The sequence below is a fragment of the Scleropages formosus genome, chromosome 20, assembly GCF_900964775.1.
Source record: "Scleropages formosus chromosome 20, fSclFor1.1, whole genome shotgun sequence".
Lineage (NCBI taxonomy): Eukaryota > Metazoa > Chordata > Actinopteri > Osteoglossiformes > Osteoglossidae > Scleropages > Scleropages formosus.
In genome coordinates this window covers 22183958-22208128 of record NC_041825.1, presented here as the reverse complement: position 1 = coordinate 22208128, position 24171 = coordinate 22183958, and the positions used below count along the sequence as shown (strand labels likewise).

At 43.3% G+C, this 24171-nt stretch overlaps 2 protein-coding genes across 3 annotated transcripts; both read left to right on the top strand.

Moving 5' to 3' along the window:
- The first annotated feature begins 1180 nt into the window (after positions 1 to 1180).
- On the top strand, positions 1181 to 9686 carry keap1b (kelch-like ECH-associated protein 1b). 2 transcript variants are annotated; one of them, XM_029246801.1, is made up of 7 exons: positions 1181 to 1259; positions 2624 to 2995; positions 3464 to 3709; positions 5872 to 6557; positions 7235 to 7440; positions 7722 to 7898; positions 8147 to 9686. In XM_029246801.1, the coding sequence occupies exons 2-7, from the start codon at positions 2687 to 2689 to the stop codon at positions 8308 to 8310; spliced, it is 1788 nt and encodes a 595-aa protein (XP_029102634.1). In that variant the 5' UTR covers positions 1181 to 1259; positions 2624 to 2686; the 3' UTR covers positions 8311 to 9686. The 2 variants fall into 2 exon arrangements, with proteins under 2 accessions (XP_029102634.1, XP_029102633.1); XM_029246800.1 differs by lacking the exon at positions 1181 to 1259 and having other exon boundaries at positions 1790 to 2995.
- A 4060-nt stretch (positions 9687 to 13746) lies between these two features.
- Positions 13747 to 19920, top strand: LOC108939810 (volume-regulated anion channel subunit LRRC8E). The gene is made up of 3 exons (XM_018761432.2): positions 13747 to 14008; positions 15880 to 16028; positions 16435 to 19920. The coding sequence occupies exons 2-3, from the start codon at positions 15888 to 15890 to the stop codon at positions 18724 to 18726; spliced, it is 2433 nt and encodes an 810-aa protein (XP_018616948.2). The 5' UTR covers positions 13747 to 14008; positions 15880 to 15887; the 3' UTR covers positions 18727 to 19920.
- Positions 19921 to 24171: the final 4251 nt, after the last annotated feature.

Here is a 24171-nt window from a genome sequence, read left to right as displayed (position 1 = left end):
AAAAAAAAAGGTCAATCCAGCCCCATCTTTTTTCTCCCAGTGTTTTCCCTGTGGCGTTTCTTCAGGTACTCTTGAAGTTGAAGTGTGTCGTGTGTTCGCACGAGAACATGGCACACTGTCCGAAGGTGTTTATTCTCCACAACTTCTGATTCGTTGTATGGAAGGAGTTTTATTTTCAGACCCTCGTGACCGTAGTTGTGTTCTCTCTGATTATTCTGACATTAATATAGGTACTGTGTAAAAGCCTGGCACGCTCATTGCTTTTTACACTACAGGTAATGTGATTAAGGTTCTGAAGCTGGGGGTGAAAAGAGCAAGTAAAAAAATGCTATATATATAATTCAGTTTTAGAGGGTTGTGATTAGTGTCTCACCCTGTGTTTGAACCAGAAAAATATTTATACACATTATACACTTGTTAGCAAGTGTGTTTTTTTTTTGGGGGGGGGGGGGGATCTTTCATATTCTGATAGACGCATAAAACATGGAAAATGGACTTTCGACACTGACGACGCAAGAAATCTCTCTATTTAAGTGCCCTGTTGGAAGTAAGGAATTAACCTGTCTAGGTTTACTTTGTTGTACCACGTTCGACAGGGTGGCGTTGCGGTAGGTTTCATTATTAACTCCTTTTGTTTTGAATGCGTCAAGTGCGCCCTTTATGTGCAAGGTATTGATTCTTTCCATTTAAAACTCTTGACTGAGATTTATATTTTTGTCTCACTTTACACAAGAATGTTTCATTATGTCATGCTGATGTTTCTGTTTACATTAATTAAAGGGAAGTGTCATTGATTTCTCTGTATTAGCAGAAACTTTTATTCAAACGTCTTTCGTAGCTTATAGTTACGTATTTTATCTTTTTATACTGACTGGAGACCTTTAAAATGATTCAGACTTGGTACTTTGGTCAAAGACATGTAAGCAGAGCACCTCTAAACCTGAAACCGGTGCCTTGTGGTAAATGGTTGTAGGTCCTTAACCACAGTAATGTGTTTTTGGTGTCATCGACCTTTGGTGCCTAAGCTGTTGTTGTTGTTTCCTTCATCTGTTCCTCCAGGTTCTAGTCTGGAAATGGCTACTCAAGACATGCAGATTCCATGCAGAAGTGCAGGCAGTCAAAGCGCAGTGCTGAAGTGATCGGCAGTCCTTTCGAACCAGAGACCACTGTTTGGACGGATGAAGAAGCTGTTTGGGGAACTTGGGATCTGTTATCTTTGACTCCACTGGTGGAAAACGCGCACTCTGCACCCCCGTGCTGTGAGTTGAATGCAGAACACAGCCGAGTTGGCACTTCTTGATTGCTGCCATAAACCCTGGTGCTGTTTCAGCATTCAAAATTTCATGACTGGTTACTGAAGACTTTTCTTTAAAAAAAAAAAAAAAAAAACAAAAAAAACTGAAGAACAGGTTATAATTCTGGTCTGGAACTAAAACATTTGCTCATTTAATTTTAAATTAATGAGCTTAAATTGATTCTTCAATTCACAGATTTTTTTTGGATGCTGTTAGAATGAAGTAGAAAAATCAGTATTTAAGTGTGATATACATTTCTGTTGTACAACATTTGAAAAGGACAGGAATTACATTTGCCATATTTACATGTATTCATTTAGCAGATGCTTTTTTCCAAAGCGACGTACATCTCAGAGAAATACAGTTTGTGCATTACGTTAGGAGAAAGAGAGATAGTTGCAGACGTGTGATTTTTAAGTAAACTTGGTTTTTTTTCCACGATATGCACCAATGTTCATCGCACAAGTAGGTGCATAAAACTCAGAATAGACTATTCCTGATCACCTTCCTCCAAATTTTTTTTTTATTAAGGTACAGAAACATTTATGTACAAAATATCTGTTATCCATATAGAAGGGATCTGAAGACTTTAATGGATTTTTGTTATTTTGTTTTGCTATTCACCTCTTCCCTTGTTTGCAACCAAGTGGAAATTTCACTGCCAAAAAATCAGCGAGCCAGTAAGCTCTGTTTTTGTCTAACTAGGCAATTTTTTACAGTGGTTTCTTTATTCATCCCATAAGTAACTTATTAACAACCCGCCTGGCCCTTCTTAAAGTAGTTCTGCTGAAAGTTTATATAATCCCACATTTTCATTCCAATTGTCATGTTTACTGTCTATAGATTTTTTTCCCCCCAGTGTTCTGTCAGCTGTTGTAGTGATTGAACCAGATAGTGTCATTTTACAGAGCAAAATTGCATGACTGTATTCCTGCAAGTTACAGCGGAAACGCAAATGTGTTGTGAGAAGTGAGAGGAAACACTAAGATTGGCTTTGTTTTCAAATAGTTCTGAAACTCCTGAAGAACAAGACAATTTAGGCACAGCAGCAGTGATGGTTTTGGCTCAATGTTCTCCTTCGAAGTTGGGGGGGAAAAGAGACTCTCTTATACTCGTGACTCATCGTAAACTTCTCAAGAGTCAGGTCCACCCTGTCCGTATGTTTTTTCTTGAGAGAAGAATCTGAATATTTCCTCCAGTCTGTGAAACCCTGAGTCATACCTAATAAGCCCTTCCCAACAAATACAACTTCCTCTTTTAGTCACCTTCTACTGCCCTGCTTCTGGAAGACACCGGAGAACCGCTTGAGCAGTGATTTTTATTTCCAGTATTCAGTCCTCTCCTGTTCGGAGCTGGCGAGTGAGGATGCATCCCCAAGACCAGCGCTGAGCATGTATGCGGCGGGCATGACGGAGTGCAAGGCGGAGGTGACGCCCTCCACCCGCAATGGCCACCGTGTATTCAGCTACACGCTGGAGAGTCACACCGCAGCCGCCTTCACCATCATGAATGAGCTGCGGCAGGAGAGGCAGCTTTGCGACGTCACGCTGCGCGTCAAGTACAATGACCTGGAGGCTGTGGACTTTGTGGCCCATAAGGTGGTGCTGGCCTCCTCCTCACCTGTCTTCCGTGCCATGTTCACAAACGGGCTCAAGGAGTGCGGCATGGAGGTGGTGTCAATTGAGGGGATCCACCCCAAGGTGAGCGGAACTGGGAGGCGCACTTGGATTGTGTGTGTAGAGAAGCGAGCTGGAGTGTAAGAAAGAGGGATCGGGGAGCATTTTGTGAACTGCGTGATGTTTCCTAATACTAGTGGGACCCTTTGTGTTACTTTGATTTTTAATTCAGCAAGTTATAATTTGTCATTTGGTGATGTGGGGGGGTGGTATCCATGTACTGTACCAGCTCTGAATGCAATTGTAGTCTGAAATTTCAGGGTACTAAAGTTTTGGCTCCCCTTGGAAAACTGCCACGTTTTATTTATTATGGCCCTTAATGGATGTAATTGTCCTCATATACTGAATGTACTGTAACCATTGTTTACAGTAGAATCTGAGGTATCTGAGGAAAACACTGAGTCAGATACCCTCAGATTCACCACAGTATTTCCCAGTACTCCCAAGTGCTTCTCACAGCATCTGAATCAGTCCTCTGACCTTTTTCCCCAGGTGATGGAGCGCTTGATTGAGTTCTCGTACACAGCCAGCATCTCAGTCGGGGAGAAGTGTGTGATCCATGTGATGAATGGAGCCGTGATGTACCAGATCGACAGCGTGGTCAAGGCCTGCTGCGACTTTTTGGTGCAGCAGCTAGACCCTAGCAATGCCATTGGCATCGCCAGCTTTGCCGAGCAGATCGGTTGCACGGAACTGCACCAGAAAGCCCGAGAGTACATCTACATGAACTTCAGTCAGGTGAGCTCTTCGTCCATACAAAGTGGCATGCAGCTTTACATTGTAATCATTAAGAAAGGAGCACGTTTTGCTCTTCTAATTAAGGAACCTTTTAACTGGTCCGAGACAATTCACTGGGACTTAAACCCACAGTTTTTTTTGGTTGCTGGTTCTGTCACTTGTAAGTGTACTATGAGTCTGTCCTGTTAAGTAGGCCTCATACCTATGGTGTGACATCAAAATATTGCATCCATAAAGGTTTCTTGACCACTTCCCAACAAAGAAGGTTCTTTGTTTTGGAACACCTTGCTCCTTCTGGAACATCCCAAACCATTAACACATTTCTGTTGGCCTGTCGTGTTTGGTTAAACCCGTCTGTTTTCACAAGACTCGCGCGTTGAGATGGTGCACCATCAGCAGCAGTTCCTCTTAAGTGTGTTGTTCACCTGATCTTGTTTTCCTTGTGCCTCACGGAGACCAGACCATAATCTCAGTTGTGCTGTCGAGTATGTTGTGTAACTGAAACGCTTGGTGAAAGGTTGCGAAATTTCCAGAAGGACCTTTTTGGTTGTTCAACCTCTGAAGTGTTGCAGGAGCCAAAAGAGTTTGTCTGACATGGTGACACACACCTGAGGGAAAGGGGAAGAGAAAAGAAGAAAACCTGTTTCACTGCTTTCAAGAAAACCAGCACACCCAAACTCTTGTAGCCAATGAGGGCTTTATTTCTTACACTTGGTGGTGGGGAAAAAAAAAACCTCTTGGATGTCTGTATGAAAGGAAGACATTTTTGGCACAAGTTTTAAGAAAGAAGAGAACTCGAACTTAGTAGGTTACACAAGAAAAACACCAAAGGAATGACAGTCCCGGGCACCTGACTTTGAGTTCCGGAACTCCACGTTCACAAGTCATGGTTTGTGTTGTCTCGCTTGTACCGGTGGGCTAAAGCATTGTAGCACCATGAATGGAAAGTTTGTTGGCAGGATGGAAAATGTTACGGCAGCGTGGGAAGACAGGGAAGCTTGAGCACAGACACAGCGTTCGGAACTGCCGAGTAACATCGGTGCTGAAGTTGGGCGGTTTGGAAAAGGAGCTTTTGGTTCTGGAAAATTCTGCCACACTACCTGTTGAAGCACACGCCGTGAAGAAGGCTTATGCATGTCAGAAAGTTCTAGCATATGATGCTGTAGAAGTGTTCGGTTTTAAACTCTAGAAATTTCTCAGTGAAAGTTGAGAAAATGTTTATGCGGCTGATTCCCATGTGCTACATCGGTCAAATCTGAACAGTCAGTGTGGTTCTCCTTAGCCCATAGTCACTGGAAAATATAGCGTTTGGACAGTATGCAGTTCAACGGGGAGTCTGTACACAGAGTAGTAGGCATCTCAAGTGTAATAAATCAGATTTATGAACAGGAACGTGGCTACTGGCGGTGCCTGAGCATTTCTGGAAGTCATATTTTTAGTGACGATAAAGACATAAATATCATAATGTTGCATAGGGACAGTGAGTCATTCAGCAGACTGTTCTAAGGATTTAAGCCTATTCAAGATTAAAATGTCAAAAAATGCGTGGGTTTAATATGTTGTCTTGTTTAAGTGATCTGCTTGTTCTCTGAGTGGAGACCGTTGGACCCAGCAAAATTTCCAGATATTCAGTGGTGTTTATTTTGGTTGCTTCTGTTCATAGATAGTTAACTAATCTATGGTTGGTGTAAATATGTGGTAATTGGAACAGGCGTGTATGTTGACAACAGAAGTAGGTTTTTTTTTTTTTTTTTCCTTTTTCCTCCTCCCCCCTCCTCTCCCTCCCTCCCTCTGGCTCTTTCACTTCAAGTCTGAATATGCAAACATGTGACGTTAAATGTACTGACATGACAATTTACTAAGCTTGTTTAGGGCTGTCCAACTCCTTGTCTTCCCAGCAGAGAGAATTTGGACAAGATAAACTTTTGGTTAAAATTAAACACACACACCCACACACATTTTCAGAATCACGGGGAACCGGAGCCTACCCGGTAACAAGTTCTCAATTTTTTTTTTCCTTTTTTTAATGAAAACATATAGTTGAAAGCCATAACTGAAATTCCATGCATACATATGATTTTTTAAATCTTATTGTGCTGATCTCAGTTCTTCTCATTTTCATCACATTGAATTCAACTTATATGCAAGTGACACTTCTCCAGGTGGCCACCCAGGACGAGTTCTTCAACCTGTCCCACTGCCAGCTGGTGACACTGATCAGCCGCGACGAGCTGAATGTGCGGTGCGAGTCAGAGGTGTTCCACGCCTGCATGGCCTGGGTGCAGTACGACCAGGAGAACCGGCGCCCCTACGTACAAGCACTGCTGCAGGCTGTGCGCTGTCACTCGCTCACTCCGCACTTCCTGCAGCTGCAACTGCAGATGTGCGAGGTGCTCAAGTGGGATGCGCAGTGCAAAGACTACCTCTCGCAGATCTTCCAGGACCTCACACTGCACAAGCCTACCAAGGTGCTCTCCTGCCGCACCCCCAAGGTCCCGCAGCTCATCTACACGGCTGGGGGCTACTTCCAGCAGTCCCTCAGCTACCTAGAGGCCTATGACCCTTGCACAGGCGACTGGTTGCGCCTGGCAGACCTACAGGTGCCCCGCAGCGGCCTGGCCGCTTGTGTCATCAGCGGCCTCTTCTACGCAGTGGGTGGCCGTAACAACGCACCTGACGGCAACATGGACTCCAACATGCTGGACTGCTACAATCCCATGAACAACCGCTGGTCGCCCTGCGCTCCTATGAGTGTTCCACGCAACCGTGTGGGCGTGGGCCTCATCGACGGCATGATCTACGCTGTGGGCGGCTCACATGGCTGCATCCACCACAACAGTGTGGAGAGGTAAGCGGGGGAGGGATTCCATCTTCCTAAACTTGAAGTGTTTGGCCATGTTTTGCTGAGGCTAATTCAAATGTAGAAATCAGTTGTGTGTTTTACGCCCACTGTTGTTCTGGAGTGTTCTATGCAGCATAACATTTTGCTGATGCACTTTGTTTAATGTTGCGTATCTACACACATTGTGCCTTGTATGAGTCATGCTAAATTTTCCCTTTCAAATTTTTTTTACTGTGTAAATCACTTCTTTGCAGGCCCTTGTTAAGATTAACTTGTAGGGAAAGTTCTGACATTCTCTGTTGCAGTTTTTATAAAAGTAGGCGCATGCGTAATGTGTGAGAAGTGGCCAGGTTTTTTTTTTGGGGTCTTAAGTACAGCTGAAATACTTGATTCCTAGCTAATGAAAATCAAATCAGGGTGCTTAAAGGAAGGAAACAGAAATCAAGGAAACCATCTTCTCTCTTGCATAATTCATTATTACCTGCGTGTCAGAGTACCTGTTGCGTCTTTCACTAAACATTTCAGATCCTTTACTATAGTATCACACTAAGGTTTCACTGGCTGGAGGAACTAGTATCTTGTTACTACTTCTTTATCACACTTGGTATATTTAGTGCGGCTGACTAAAAAGCACTTTCGCTGGACGACTTACTGTGAGTGGATTCTTCGCTGCCCCTGCTCAGGTATGACCCAGAGAGGGACTCGTGGCAGCTGGTGGCACCCATGTTGACCCGTCGCATCGGTGTGGGAGTGGCTGTCATCAACCGACTCCTATATGCAGTGGGTGGGTTTGATGGCACACACCGCCTTTCCTCTTCCGAATGCTACAACCCCGAGAGGGATGAGTGGAGGAGTACTGCAGCTATGAACACTGTGCGCAGTGGGGCAGGTGAGGCTCGGCCCTTCATGATTCTCTGTTAACCTCATGGTGCGGAACTGGGAGGTGCATCAAGTGTCACTGAAGGTTATGCTATGCATGAAAAGTAAAATGTTCATTGGGCATATATCACATCACCTGTCATATTATCACTATTACTAGAATAAGTCATAGAATAGTCTCACAAGCCAAAGTTTTACATGATCCAGAAGGTTTTACAGGGGTATTCTGTGGGGATGCTGGCCCATTTCGGCAGTTTACATCCCAACATCAATGTCTCCTTGTCACCCCAGGGGTATGCGCCCTGGGCAACAATATTTACGTTATGGGTGGCTATGACGGCACCAACCAGCTGAACACAGTGGAGCACTACGACACCGAGACGGATAGCTGGAGCTTTGTGGCCTCCATGAAGCACCGGCGCAGTGCGCTGGGTGTCACCACGCTCCATGGGCGCATCTATGTGTTGGGTGAGCACCGAATCTACCTCATTTCAACTGTTTTAACTTTATGCTCTTTTCGGTAAGAGCAAAAACGCTGTACATATTACTGGGTACCATTACATGTAGTATGCGTCTGGTTTGTAGTTTCATGTACATGTAAATAATGCTTGTGTGACCGACATGGCTTTTTTTTTTTATTATTGTTTATGATTAAGATGCTTTGCTGGGTTATAATAAAACAAGAGCTGCGTATGTTTGTGTTTTGCTTTCTCCAGGTGGGTACGATGGGCACACATTTCTGGACAGCGTGGAGTGCTATGACCCTGAGACAGACACCTGGGAGGAGGTGACCAAGATGACATCGGGGCGGAGCGGTGTTGGCGTGGCCGTCACCATGGAGCCCTGCCGAAAGGAGCTGACTCAGTGCCAGAAGCATTAGGGGAAGTCTCTCCACAAGCTGGACCCCCTTTCTGACTCTCTGTGGACCACTGCCCTCCTGACCCTGGTTTCTTTCTCATTGTTCTTCTTTTAAAGGAACCAGAGCTTAGCTATAAGCAGATACCTGCCCTTCAGCTGCAAGCGTTCCTCTTTTTCTTTTGTCTCAGGTCATTATCCTAATGAGAAGTCAAATTAGTTCCTCTATTATTACTATCCAGGTAAATCAGCAGGAAAATGTTTGCAGATTTTTTTTTGCTATTAAGCAGAAGTTTCCTTTTACCCAAATCATAAATGGCCCAGTCAGCAATGTGCTTAAGTCACTGGACCCATGAATAGAAGGTAGGCTCAGAAGTCAGAGATATTTGTATTTTGGATTACTGTTTAACCAGTCACCAAGTGGAAACAGCGTATTCAGAGCTGTGTGGATAACAAGATGCAGAATTCCGCCTGTCTGCTGTTGTCTGGTCGGTCACACGATCAGCATGAACACGCTCAGTCATTTGCAAAAGTGGATATGTGGGGAGGAGGGTGTGAGGCATAGTTTTGACATTTGGACTTGCGGTAGATGCTGAGTGTGGTGCACCCTTCCTAATGAAGGGAAAAGGCCTTAAGGCAGCAACCACGTGATGAGTAGCTGTTTCACAGCCAGGAAATACTTCATTTCAAGGAGGAGTTTGCTTGCGTGCAAAAGGGGAAAGAACGCGCACACAACATCTATAACCGCTTGTCTCGAGCGGGGGGTCGCAGCGAGCCGGAACCTAACCTGGCAACACAGGGTGCAGGGCTGGAGGGGGAGGGGACACATCCCGGACGGGACGCCAGTTCCCCGCAAGGCACCCTATGCAGGACTCTAACCCCAGACCCACCACAGAACAGGCCCCTCGGGGAAAGAACACTAACTACCCTCCCTTTACAAATGAAATACTCCAACTCAGCACCTTACCTCTGCTGTCAAATCACACTATTGGCAGGTGGTAACCAGGTTATCACAAACGGGAGGTTTACTTATGGTAAATGAATTTGTAACACCATTTTAAGAAACAGCTTTTTTTAAAGGACTCTGATTTTTTTACATTGATATTCCATACAGTCTTGTACAGAATTCTGTGGCTTGTTTTTATTTATGGTTATCCTTGTCTCAGCCCTTCTCCTACTAGCTCCACATGTAGCAGACTGGACTCTCAATTCTTACTGAGCATGTGTTATATTTTGGAGGTATCATAAGTGTTTAATTGTACCTTTTCTGAAATTTGCTTCTCTGAGTGAAAGATTTTCTCACAGTAATTCCTGATTAACAGATTATTAAAAAAAACATTGTAAATTTTACAAGAATTCATTGTAAAAACAGGTTGTATAATAAAGTATTTGTTTATTGTATTAAGGTCATGTGTTTTCTGTTTATATATACGTGAGGGGCAGAACGGTGGCACGGCGAGTAGCGCTGCTCTCTCATAACGCCTGGGTGGTGCGAAAGGACATGGGTTTGATCCCCACTCGGTCTGTGTGGGTTTCCTCAGGGTGCTTTGGTTTCCTTTCACAGCCCAAGACACGCTGTTCGGATTCACCCATAGTGTATGAGTGACAGAGAGAGTGTGTTCCACTGATGTATGAATGAGTGACCCAGTGTATCTAGCAGTGTAAGTCACCATGGTGAATAAGGTGCATGGGCTGGTAACACTACATATAGTTCATTGGAAGTCGCTTCAGAAAAAAGCGACTGCTAAATAAATAAATGTAAATATATTCTACTCGGGAGCATGACACTTGGTCTAGCGTATATGTAAAAAGCTCTTTACTCCATAAGTCAGAATGTTCACTTGCAAGGATGCACTGGGGGCAAGTGTGAAGCTGTCCTCTTACGAAACATTGTGAGAGCAGCGATATACAGACCAGTGTGTTTTACACTTACATCCTGGTGAACTGCACTGTGGATAGTAACCAGACCTGCTGAAACCCTTTATGGAATGTCATTTCCAGTACAGTTCTGTCAGTGGCGTCACTAGGATTGTTGTTGTTCCCCCTCCCCCACCAGGACCTCTTCCAGACCATACAGTCCTTAGTCATGTTTTTTGTACCGTTACTGGTAAATCGTAATTTCCCTATATCACTGAATGTAATGGCAATAGTGACAACTAGGAAAAATTAAAATTACACTTTTAAATTACAATGTAATACGCATAGCCTAGTATTTTACATTTCATGAATCATAATGTGGTTGAAGTGAAAATTCGGTCAGCATTCAAAGTAAAAACGTTTAAGAACTACATCAAAATTGTTTATTTTAATGTTATAGATACAGGTTCACAAATACTAATTGCCACAATATTGTAGTTAAAATACCAGAAAATGTGACAAAATCACCGACTGTAAAAACAGCAGCGACGAAAACAACAGCGCGCGCTCGTAACGCGTGCAGACTAAACCACGTGATTCGAAGCCTCATTGTAATTGGGCAATAATGGGAGCTCTGAGCAGCGCGTTCAAAAAGTAAACGAGCATAGAGTTTTAGCCTTGTACATATATTGATACATGTAATCTGGGCTTTATTACGAAAAATATTTTTCTTCTTATAACTACAGGAATATTTTTAATAAAATAATGCATTTCTGCTGAAATTGTAGAAACAGTCATTTTGATGTCACCCCCTCTGATGGTGTCACCCGGTGCAGTCCGCACCCCCAGTGACGTCACTGATTTCCCCTAACACAGCAGGTAGCATAACTTGAGCAGTTCTGTTTTTATGGTACATCAACCGAAATACATACAGTTCTGGTTTATTTTCGCTTTTTATTAAAAAAAATACTGTGAGCTTTTCCCTCATAAACCCAGAGGCAGTACAGTACTAAAATGACCCTTCAGTAGAAGTTTGTTTTTTTAACTAAATCTAAGGGTTCATTTCTTTCCACACTGACTGAGCGTTTTATTAGTTTTATGAGTAGCGCACAAACAATGTGTATACATTAAGTGAAATTAATCTGTAAGAAATTACACGCTTTCTGACTGTGGTGCGTTATGTATACTAAATCTCAACAATAAACGGTCCTTCCAAAAGTGTCATTTCAGTTTGAAACGTGGTGACAATAATATATCAGCAAACACTGAAAGCTCCCTGTATCGCTTCTGAAAGGGCTATTAATTAAATAATCTTGACTTAGTCATTGATTTAATTTGACATTAGCATCTGAAGTCTGTAATCATTAACTTAAAATTGACGTAAGTACTCAAAATATCGCCACAATTGAATTAATATCGTTACTAATATTCGTGGGAACAAATGATAATACGCTAGAATGATTTCCTTGAATAGATATCCTTTCATACTGCTAAGGTATATATGATTCATTATTAAGCTAAAGTAGAGGAATATAAGTCAACTTCATGTGAATTTTTTTGTTTCCAGTTGCAATATGTGACCGAATTTCGTCCTGACGTGTTTGACTTGTCTACGTCATAGCCAGTCGTTTTATTACTCATTAATACAGCATTGGCTCTATTCTTTGGGGAACAGTAGAAAATGGACCGGGGTGCCACAAAATATGATGTATGACTTGACTATCACTAAAACGATCGCTTAAAAAAAAGGTTAAAAAACACATTATTTGGTTTTTTTTCGCTCAGGCTTCTTTTTTGGAGACCTGAAAGGTCCTCCGTACGACGATCTGCTGTAATATATGTCATTGATCACAAGGCGGCGCCAAATACACAAATGTCTTTCACAGTGTTACCATATAAGGAATGCACCGATGTTTCAGGTGTTTTCTGTGTTGTTCACAAACAAACCTGGTGCAAATTAATTTTCTGTTCTACTAATTCACCTGGGGATAATTTTTATCATTAGTAGTTATAATAAACATCACAGTGGCTGAGTTGCACATTGCCCTGTAGGTTTAGGGTCTATGGAGTTTACATGTTCTTCCCATGCTCTCAATCCACAAATATGCAAGGATGAAGGGAATGACAAACCATGAAATTACCATGAAAATCACACAAGTGATGGTCAAGTGTAAAATTCACTTCTATGGCCCTAACCCTATTCATCTATTGCATATACATTCATACGATGCAGAACTCCTTTTAAACTTTTCTCTCCACTTTTTCCCTCCAACCTTTTCGGTGGTGAGAGGTAGAGAAAGTCACTTCATAGGAGCTCCTTGTCCAGAAAACTGGTGTGTGTGTGTGTGTCAGGGGGGTTGTCTATCCTCAGATTATCCTGGTTTAAATACTTCAATAATTCGGTTAGCTTTACACTGAGAAATACATTGTACAAAGGCTTACAGATGTTGATGTAACTGTAGTCAAGGGGTTGGATGCCCACAGCTCCAGAGGGCTGCAACCCAACACAATTTAGAGAATTGTTACATATATAGGCTATATCTGAAACACCAGGTGTGGCAACTTTTGACCTCAGCATTAACTATTTAAGGAAACCAACTGTGGTCAACCACCATGGGTAAAGCTGCTGTCTAGGGTCAGGGTTGGGAACCCCTGCCCTTGGGCTACTTCACAAATTAAGGTGATCACAGGAGAAGTCATAAATGGGAAAACACCATTAACTGGTTGGGTAAGCAGGCTAGAATTTATGTAAATAAGAAAAGTACATTTTCCCCTGGTGTCATAGTGCTCCAGTCAGGGCAATCATCCCCAAAACTCAGAAAGGGGGGTTTGAGCTGAGCGACTGTTTCTCATTTATAATGAGACTGTGCCTCAATGGCTAAAAAGAAGTAAGAAGAAATAGAACTTCTCTCTTTTTACCCCTGTAGTAATGAAGATGTTGATGTAACAGTGGTAGCAGCAGAAATCTCACCTTGATGATAATTGATTATGATCCACATGTATCTCGGATATTTGTCATGCATTGGATGAATGTGGCAGAATGTTTTGAAGACCCACTGAAAGGACACCATTAGATTCCTGAAGCTCCTCTCACTTATGGACTCACGGCGGCACTTTGCATATCCGAACCTGCACATACGTGTCGAAATACCGCACAACACCAATCAACAGTTATTAGCAGCTCTGGTTAATGTTAAAACAAATGTGAATAATCTCAAAGAAAAGGACGGAGATCCATTCACATGAGATAACGGGGAGCGGTAGTACTTAGGGTTGCCTTGCAGTCTGAAGGTTGTTGGTTTGAATCCCAATTCTTGTTGGGATGCAATGCCCTTGATCAACTACTTTCCCTGCTTTGATATGGTACGAGTACCTTGCTGTGGAAGAGTTAGCGACCCAACACTGGAAGGTGTTAGGTGTCGGCTGAATGAATGAAGGCTCACGTCAGTAATAAAAGCTACTCGCCCATATGATCATGCAGCGCTAACGCTTCCCTTCCCAGCAGGGTAGTTTCCATGGCACGAAAGGGCACCTTTGTCTTGCCCATCTTTCCACCCCGTACAAAGACCCGTTGACACGCGGTGCGGTGTGGAAACACGTTGTTCTCACACACAGCCGAGGCTTCGAGGAGCGTCCAAGTGGAAGGGAAGCGCTCTGCTCCACACCCGCCTTCCTTACACTCCCTTCTTTACACTCCTTTACACTCGCACTGCCCGCGATCTGACAGCCGCACCGGTGACCGAAGCGCGCGCTCTCAACTCAAGGGTTCGGTTCGGTTCGGTTTCTGCGATCATGGACGATCATAAAGCGTCTTTCTTCCAGCAGTGACCCGACCCCACGCTCGAGTCCAGTTTGGACAAACTCAGGTACGTAGAAGGTGTGAACTTGTGTGCACTTGTTTGTTGCTCTTTTTTTCTAAACCAGCCCGAGTATCTTTGTATCTCGCGGACTGGCAGGAAAATGAAAGTAAAAACGTGGTTCCGACGTAATGAACTTGGTGAAGTTAAACGTCAGTGAAATCGCGCTGTTAATGATCCGTCTCGGCAGTTAAGAAATGGGGTTTATATACAGCCGTCCCGTGTAGGAATACACACCCTGTTTCTTTCTCCTCACACAAGTTTGTCGTTTTAACACTCAAAGTTCCAGAAAGTGGCCCTGATGTCCCAATTATTGATGAAGTAATACAGACATGTGCATGCGGTCCTGTTTCCGTGAAGCACGATCCACCTGTGCAATTTAAATGTATTGTTTCACATTTTGGACTTCCCGTTTTTCCTGCAGTGTAAACTTTAGCGATGCCACACATGTCCTTAAAGTTAAATGTTCACATGCCTGCTGGTGCTATGTGGCAGGTTCGGGGTTCGAGTCCTGCTTGGGGTGCCTTGCGATGGACTGGCGTCCCGTCCCGGGTGTGTCCCCTCCCCGTCCAGCCTTGCGCCCAGTGTTACCGGGTTAGGCTCCAGTTCACCACGACCCCAAGTGGTTGTTGGCGATGGATGGATGGATTAATCCTATACGCTGAGTTCCAGTGACGGATTTATTGCACTGTTCATTCTTTCCCAGTTGTCAACAAATGGCACAAATACTGGATTTTAACCTCTGTCCTGCTACACACCCTATTTTCAAATAGGAAATGTTGTACTGATAAGATACATGCGTCACATGTTATTTTGAATACCGTAGGTGAAAAATTTGCCTTGTATACAAAGCACGTGTGAGCATTTGTTCGATTAAAACAAGTGCATTTAATTGAGGGGTGGCGCACGGGTTTGGCTGGGTCCTGCTCTCTTGTGGGTCTGGGGTTCAAGTCCTGCTTGGGGTGCCTTGGGATGGACTGGCATCCCGTCCTGGGTGTGTCCCCCTCCCCCTTCAGCCTTGAGCCCTTTGTTGCCGGGTTAGGCTCCAGTTTGCCACAACCCCGCTCTGGACAAGCGGCTTCAGCCAGTGTGTGTGTGCGTGCATTTAATTGGCAGCACGTACAAGCAGCCGTGTCCACGCAGCCGTCCCTCTGGGTGTGTTCAGGGTGTTAATTCCATGCCCATGAAATGGTTCGACAAGTCTTTTGTTTGTTTCTCGTCCACTCAGACCAAAGCGGCCCACAAAAGTCATAGCTGTCCCTGTTCTAGATTGCATGTCTTTGCACCTCCTTTATCCTGCCCGGTTCAGCCAAACAGGTTCGCCAAGGGCTTTCCAGGCCACACCGATTTCAGCTGTGAAGAGCCTTAAACAGCACAAAAAGGAACAGACATTTCTCCCTCTCAGCAGCACAGTATTTTCATTGCACAAGATTGCTTGCTGTTCCCTCTCTGTCTTCCGTAGCCGTGGATAAGGGGTGAATCATACAGCTGCAAAGCTGCCGTGTGTTGACTTTCATTTAGTTTTGTTAATCCTAGGACGCGAAACAGAAGTTGGGTTTTCATTCTCTGAATTAGTAACGTTGGTTTATGTCAGCTGAGCAACTCTGTAATGCCATCGAGGTCTGGAAAACAAAACTCGGGTGACAAATTAACCCATTAAAAGTGCTGTGGAATGTTTATTCTGTTTTGTAACTTAAGGCAGGACTGTAAGCTCTTGATCGTGTGTTTGAGTAACTGTCAGTTATTAGTTGTTAAAAAGAAAATCTCAAGATTACGAAATGCCCTTCACTGTGTGCTACCTGTTTAACTTCTTCCCAGTTTCTCAGATTACATAGTATTTATTTTCTATTCCCACCTTACTTGACCTTTCTCCATTGTAGCGTCAACCATGATCCCTGTGACCGAGTTCCAAAACTTTTCCTCGGTCCAAAACCCCCAGTTCCGGGTGCTGAAGCCTTGGTGGGATGTGTTCACAGACTACCTCTGCATAGCCATGTTGATGATGGGTGTCTTCGGCTGCTCCATCCAGGTATGTTGTGTTTCAAGCAGAACCAGTGGTAGGATCATGGATCATGTCTACCATTCCATTGGTTGCAACCGGAATCGGGCAGCTTCATGGTTTTGGTTTGTTTTTCTGACACCTAACACATAACTAATGTTTTTGTAACCCTGAAGAATAAGTTACTGATGAAAAGTAAATATTGATGTTTTAAGGATTCTGTTTCTTAATTTGTTTTGCCCATGTCTTATGGAAGTATCACCTGCAGTAGTTGCGAGGTTAGCGTTTCAATTTAAATTCTCATTTAATAAAATATGAAGTTGTAGACAAAAAGGCATATATTCGTGCTACAACGTGCCATTTAATATTGTAGCTTATGTGGAATAATTACAGTATTTTTGGTATGATACTTGCACCTCTTGCCTCTCCAACACAGCTGACTCAGGACAAAATTTCCTGCCTCCCAAGTCACGTTTCCTCCACACCCCCCGAAGAAGTCCAGTGTAGAGGTGTCACAGATGTTTCTGGGAACAAGAGCCTATGGGAGTCCAACACAGCCAAGAATCAAAGCATGACATCACGTGAGATGTTTGGAAGGAAGAATCACTTGGACATTCACCAATACATCTTTGTCAACAACTACTGCTATGAGAAAGCTGTGCACTGGTATGGCAAATATTTCCCCTACCTGGTGGTGATCCACACTGTGATGTTCATGGTGGCCAGCAGCTTCTGGTTCAAGTTCCCAGGAACCTCTTCCAAGATTGAGCTTTTTGTTGCTGTCCTGGGAAAGTGCTTCAACTCCCCCTGGACCACACGAACAATCAGCGAGGTGTCTGAGGACCATGGCGAAGAAAGGGTGGTCATTTGGAAAAGGAACACTGCATCATCAGAATCTTCTCCAAACGAAAGCCCAACTACCGAGGATGAGGCGGAACACCTGTTTCGATCAGCCTCAGTCAAATCGAACACCGAGAAGAAGGTTCCTGAACCTGCTCCATCTCTGCTGGACAAGAAAGAAGGTGAGGAGGCCAAAGCTCTGTTTGAAAAAGTTAAGAAGTTTCGCACTCATGTAGAGGAGGCTGACCTGCTCTACACGATGTATGTATTGCAGACTTCCATAAAGATGGTCAAGTTTGCTGTCATCACCATCTACAGTGCTGTTTTGGTTCCCAATATTCAGGTTGTTATCCAGTGTGCAGTTCCTAAGGAACTGACGGGCTACAGTGTTTATTGCTGCAACCATGTCAAAGCCCATTTCTTCTCCAAGCTGGCCTACAGCTACATCTGCTTTGTTGGGGTATATGGTTTGCTCTGTGTCTATACTCTTTACTGGGTCTTCCACCGACCGCTGAAAATATATTCATTTGAGACCGTTCGTCTGGAGACTGGTATCAATGATATTCCGGATGTGAAAAATGACTTTGCCTTTCTTCTGCACCTTTGTGACCAGTATGATGCCCTTTATTCCAAGAGGTTTGCGATGTTTCTCTCTGAAGTCAGCGAGAGCCGGCTACAACAGCTCAACCTCAACAATGAGTGGACTGTTGACAAAGTTCGGCAGCGCATGTCCCATAATGCCAGTGAAAGGCTTGAGCTGCACTTGCTAATGTTGCCAGGGCTGCCAGACACAATCTTTGAGATTCCTGAGGTGGAGTCCCTTAAACTGGAACTGATGAGTGATATCACAATCCCAGGAAGTATTTCCCAGCTCAGTTTACTCCAGGAGCTCAGCCTTATCCACTGCCCAGCCAAGCTACAGCTGGCTGCTCTGAACCATCTTCAGGAACATTTGAAAGTGCTCCATCTTACCTTTGAAAGACCAGAGCAAATACCTCCTTGGATGTATACTCTCCAGGGCTTGAAGGAGCTGCACCTGACAGGTCCCCTGACCCATGAGCTCTCCAAGAATGCCTCTCTTGATCCTCTGAGTGAACTTAAGAGCCTCCAGGTATTGACATTGCACAGCCACCTCAATAAAATCCCACAAAGCGTGGGAGATGTTGGTGGATGGCTGCAGCGGCTTGCCATCCGCAATGAAGGTACAGCACTGCGGTCCTTTCATAGCATCAAGAAACTGACCAGCCTCACATCCCTGGAGTTAAGAAGTTGTGCACTAGAGCGTATTCCCAATGCTGTCTTGGGCCTCACTAACCTGGAGGAGCTGGATCTGAAGGAGAACAAGCTAATGACTGTGGAAGAGATCCTCAGCCTGCAACACTGTCGGCAGCTGGTCACACTCCGGCTGTGGCATAACAACATCTTGTACATTCCTGAAAACATCAACAAACTCCTGTTCCTGGAGACCCTCAACCTCAGCTGGAACAAGCTCCGCACTGTCCCCATCAGCCTCTTCTACTGCACCAGGTTGCGACACCTGAACCTCTCCCATAACCAGCTGACATCCCTACCCCCTGAGATAGGCACCCTGCAGAGCCTTCAGTACCTCTCTGTTGCTTCCAACTCCTTGGATTCTTTGCCCGATGAACTCTTCTTCTGTAAGCGCCTGAAAGGCTTGATTCTGACAGAAAATAACTTGACATCCCTGTCACCCCGTGTGTCCAACTTGACGCGGCTGGTACGCCTGGAGCTCAAAGGCAACCGCCTTGAGTACCTGCCCTTGGAACTGAGGGACTGCTGCTTACTGAAGCTGAGTGGGTTGGTGGTGGAAGAACGGCTCTTTGACCTCCTTCCCTCTGACATCAGAAGGCAGATGAGTGACACTTAAAGACTTTCAACGTTACATCAAAAGGGGGAGCACAAATCTTCACTGGATGTAAAGATGGGGTGAAAAACCAAAAACATGAGGCCAGTTTGATATCCCAGTACAGTAGAAATGTTTAAAATAGCAGTAAGAATACACAAATTTATATTTTAGTTAGCTTAGGCATTGCCATGATGTGTCCTTTTTATTAAAGACTGTTGGGTATTTTGCATTCACAAAGGTATGTGCACATGCCAAAGTCCATATAACTCTACTGAGAAACAATTCTAATTTGATGTATGTCTGTATATATGAGATAGCTAAAATGTTGATGTGTTAACTGACCATTTACAATGTGCTTTTCTCCTAAGCAACATCTACTGAACCCTCTGTAGTGTCACATACCTTAGTCACCCTAAGTGACTTACATGACTGGATAACACTAATTACAGCAAGCCAATTATCCATATTCCAGTGAACCACACTTTCTCTCTGTCAGTCACACAGTAGCGGTGATTTTAGACGGGAGAAGCATGTCTTTGGACTGTAGGAAGAAACCAGAGCACGCACGGGAAACCTATGCAGAGAGCGTGAGGACATGTAAACTCCACCCGGACTGCCCCAGAGGCAAATCCCACAGTTGGTCGCACCACTCAGGTGCTGCGAGACAGCAACACTACTCACTCTGCCACCGTACCACAAAGTGTAAACTATACACTTTAACTGCCTTGTTTCCTATACCCTTCTATTGGAAATCTGACCCGATCCACTTTTCTTTAGAGTAAATGCACCTAGGTAAAACTACTTTGTAATGCTGAAAGCACATCTCCCATCTCCTCCTTGTTAGAGACTGGAGACACAGTCCACTAAAGTTCAAACCACTTAGTTTTTTTAAGGGTTTAAAAAAAAAAAAAAAGTTAGACAAGCAGCTATGTCAGAAAAGTACTGGTACAATTAGACTTTTGTCTCAGCAAGTTACAGCTCAATGGAAATCTGCATCTTATTAACTTGCTGTAGTTTATGTTACATTGAGGGGATGATTTTTTTCCAAAGCAAATTACAGTGTTAAAGTACTTCCACTTATTTACCCATTTATACAGCTGGGTAATTTTACTGGAGCAGTTTAGGGTAAGTACCTTTCAGAAGGTTATTGCAACCAAGGGGGGGACTTGAACCTTCAATCTTCATGTCCAAAGGCAGTAGTCTTACCCACTACACTACTGGCTGCCCTGTTTAGGGTTTTTTTTATTGTTTTTTTTGCAAGAAAGCTATATACGTTCAAACCATTTGCTATTAATGACATTTTTAAACACTGGTTCTATTACAGGAAGAGCCAAGAAGCAAGCTAGCAAGCATCTCTTGTATTTCTGTTCCAGGAAATTCAACTAATGGCCCATGTAGGGCCAAGGCTGAAGTTCACGTACATAAGTGATAATTGTGGTTTTGTATGATACAAGGGGGTAACCCATCTGATTGTTTATGACAAAGGACCTAGTATATGTAATAATCTGTGTGCCACTCCACTGATGCCTGTACTACACAAAATAAAAACCCAACCACATGATGTACTTTTATTTGTAGCAAAAGTGTTATGGCATTATTTCAACCACAGGGCTGCAAACAGTTCTGCTTTCTTTTACTTATTTACTCTACATTGTTTTAAGGTCTTAATAATTGCCCTATTAATACAGTTATGGTTATTTGGAAGTTTGACATCAATCAATTAGGAAATGGCTTTTTTTCTAATGATTCGGTACGTGACCACAGGAGTTTTCTCGTATTTGTTTTAAATGCGCCTTCGATGTTGTGTAGGTGCTGCTCTCTTCATACCCCACAGCAGCGCATTCCTGTGGAAGGTACTGCGAATCATGTCCTAACTTGATTTTCTCCAGCACACATGTGAGCAGAGGCCCGCCACATTCTTTGCCAAGACATCCTTTCTTCGAAAACACACTCGTACCTGCCTAGGCTAACGGGGCGAATTTTGCTGCGAAAACACCCGTACCGTGGGAGGAGCGTTGTTCTTGCTCCCTGAGGGAAGTTCCGCACATGTTCCTTCTCCTGCGGGGTCAGTGGGTTGGTTAACAACAAACCTGACATTCAACGAAAAGGAATTTCAGCGAGGCTTAGGTGCGTGTGCGCGGATTCGTTAGTGCTTCTCACGACTGTCGTCCTCCCTTCCTTCATTCCTAACTCCATCCTCGATTCTCCGCTGTTGGCGTGGCTGATCTGGACAGCTGCTGGTGACCAAACTCCACAGTCACTCCATAGGGAAAAAATAAGTGCTTCACTCTCTTGCTTATACCCACCTTTGTTCACAAGGAACTGGCTTGCAGGTAATAAGAGTGTCATATGAGGCGGATGGGAAGTGGCTCTGGAGAGCAGGTAGAGGGTGTGGTAGGACTTGCAGGATGGTTCTGCTACGTATCATTATGCATGGCATCAATAGATGAGCAACTGAGCACTGTAGTCTGCTTGGAAGCTGAATAAAGTATTTCCAAGGTGCAAGAGTTCAAAGTAGTACTCCAAAAAAACTAAATTTAAAGATATAATGTGAAAGGATTTTAAGAGATGTGGCAGAGAGAAGAAGAATATATTAGTAACTAAATGCAGGACCAGTTACAAATAAAATCTGTGTGTATGTGTGTTGTTTTTATTTATTTTTTTATTTATTTTAAATAATCCATGCAGTCTGGAAGTACACCCAGACTTGCCAAGCAGCTCCAAGGTAGAACTACATCGGTTACCTTTGCGTTTGGAAGATTACTCAAAGGCTGGGACCGGTCCACACTCATCACTGAATTCGTGCGGTCACTATACTTCATGTCAGCAATATTTGATCTTGGTGAATCACATACGATGGAGGCAAGCAGGCTGTGGTTGGGCTCTATTGATACACCAAGAATATTTGTATTCTTAACAAAACAAAATCAAAGGCAGTTCATTATATTCACTTTGCCAGAAGTGTTATTAATTTTTTTAAACGTTCAGAGTTTTACTTAGAGACTGAGAAATTATATTTGATGATTTTTAGAGGTTTTCCGCGTACTCTAATAAGTTGCTGCAGTATCATATTTGAATAAAGTGCCCAGATTCAGCCCGCTAGTGGTGGGTAAAGAACTCTACAAAGTAGTAACCACACTCATAGTACCTACACAGTTACGGGTATTTATCTCAATAAAATCGTGATTTTTCTCTTAAATAATCTAAGCTAATAAACAGTACAAAATAGTATAGAACTTTGTTAATTAAACCGCGATTTCATTATTCTGGACTTTCGAAATTATTAATCAAGGAATCATCAATAAAATACTAACTTACTACTCTTACTACGTTTTCAAAGAATGCTATAAAGTCTAAATCAAAGTAAAGGATTTTGCTGGGGCAGGAATGAGCCAGCTAAGTGAGACATCCCTGCATGTATTAAAGAGACGTCAATCCCTGAAGGAAATTACATGGGTACTTGGGCAGCTCCAAAAAAATCATAGTCGTAAACATTAGTTTGTGTAAAGAAAGTTTTTTTTTTCCTCCCTTGTGAGTCTATACCTTTTTTTTGTAAATAGGATATCTTGCACTTGGGATTGTCATCTATGTCTCCAAAAACGCTGCAGACCACCGGACTGCTCCAAGCCTGCGTTCTATTTGTACCTCTAACATATCACTGCCCTACCGGTGAATAATGCACATGCTTCTGATTTCTCCAGCATCAAAACCCTTGTGCCCAACAGTATACCTCGCCGTTTCTTCTTTACAGTGGCACAGACTATGGTGAAAGTAAGGATGCATAATCAGAGCAACATCTCAATGTTTCATAGCTTCTCTGCCAGGCCTATTCATTGTCGCGAGGTGTCACAGGTAAGACCGAAAGCAGAAGCAAATAAAACATCCATTATACGGAGCTGTGCAAACTTCTGGAGCGCAGTAACCCAAACAAGTGTGCCATTCACCGCTCCCTGTAAGCCACTTCAGCTCCCAGACTTCATACAATGTTTCCCTTGTACAACGTGCTTTCCAGTGAGCCAGAATGCCATTGTTGAGTCATCAGAGCACGATGTCTCGACGCACAAGTTTCCATCCGCGTGAAAACAGGAAGCGCTTGTGAACTCCGCCAAGCTAAGTAAAAATTAAGTTATGAAGGCAAATTTTTTAAGAGTTTCAGGACAGTCTCCTGTGACATTAAACAAATAAATACGTAAATAGACTGATAGATCTCCATATCAGCAATATGAACTCCAGTGGTGGGTGTGTGTGTGTGTGTGTGTGACAAAAATGCTAAAAGTGCTGAAGAGATCAAATGGAGGAAAGTGAGTAGAAAAGTAGATGTACAATCTGTCCTCTTTCCCTGTTGTCCATCTTTAGGACAGTATGACGACTGTGGACTAATTTTGTGAGGCTTTGCTGCCCCCTTGTGGCTGGAAAGGAAATAACACAAATCAGATCACTGGGAGCCTTGGTTGGGAGACAGATTGGTAATTATTTAGTTACTGATCATTAAAACCTGGTTTGCTCTTATACTTGTTTCATTTGTGTTATGCTGGGGATATATTATGGTCAAACTCTTCTTTCACACAGCCTTCAAAAACCCATTTTAGTCAAGGTGCTGTCCTCTCTAGCCTACCTGGTGAGCCCAAAGTGAGGAGTAAATTTCAGGTCTCCTTTACATTCCCACTTCTCCTGCCCATAAAGCACTTTACATGTCTTTTTAATAGCAGCATTAAGTGAAATTTAAATATAATTGGACCAACGTTCTTTTTTTACTGCCGGGATTCTTGCTGTTGTAATCTTTTTCAAATTTGTTGCAAGAAAGAGGAAAAAGGACAGAAAAATCCAGAAATGAAACTGCATTCATGGTATAATCGCAAAGTCTGTTGCTCAACATGCTTGAGTGACGTTGCACCATTTGTGCAAAGAAAAGTTTTAAAAAATGCTTTTGTCTATATTTTTTATTTAAATGTCCAGAATTTTGACTAATGTAAATTTCCAGCTGCGAAAAATAAGTTAACATACCAAATCTCAGGCAGAACTGCACTGTAACAGCAGCGTCTGAAAAAAAGATAAACAAAAAATGGCAACTGGTCAAACAAATCACTGTCTTTGCTCATCGTTTGAACGAGGTCACTTTACGAAGGTATGATGCTGACTGGCACGGCCAGCGATGAGTCGGAGCCCTGCAAACTGAAAAAAGAAAAGCAGAACCGGATAGAAAACACAAGTGAACAGTCATCCACTGAAGCTCAAGGTAAAATCATCCACTTTGACAGAAGTACAGCAGTTGTACGAGTACAAATAAAGCAGAAAAAAAGAAATGAAAGGTTTTACAACACATACCAAATAAACATGTCCCAGAGCCTGACCAAAAAACCCACACTTACTACACAAAATGCATCACAACATACTTAAAAAAAACTTCCCTATTCATCACAACATCATCAACTTTCAAGTCAATACTCAGCAAAAATATGCTTTTAT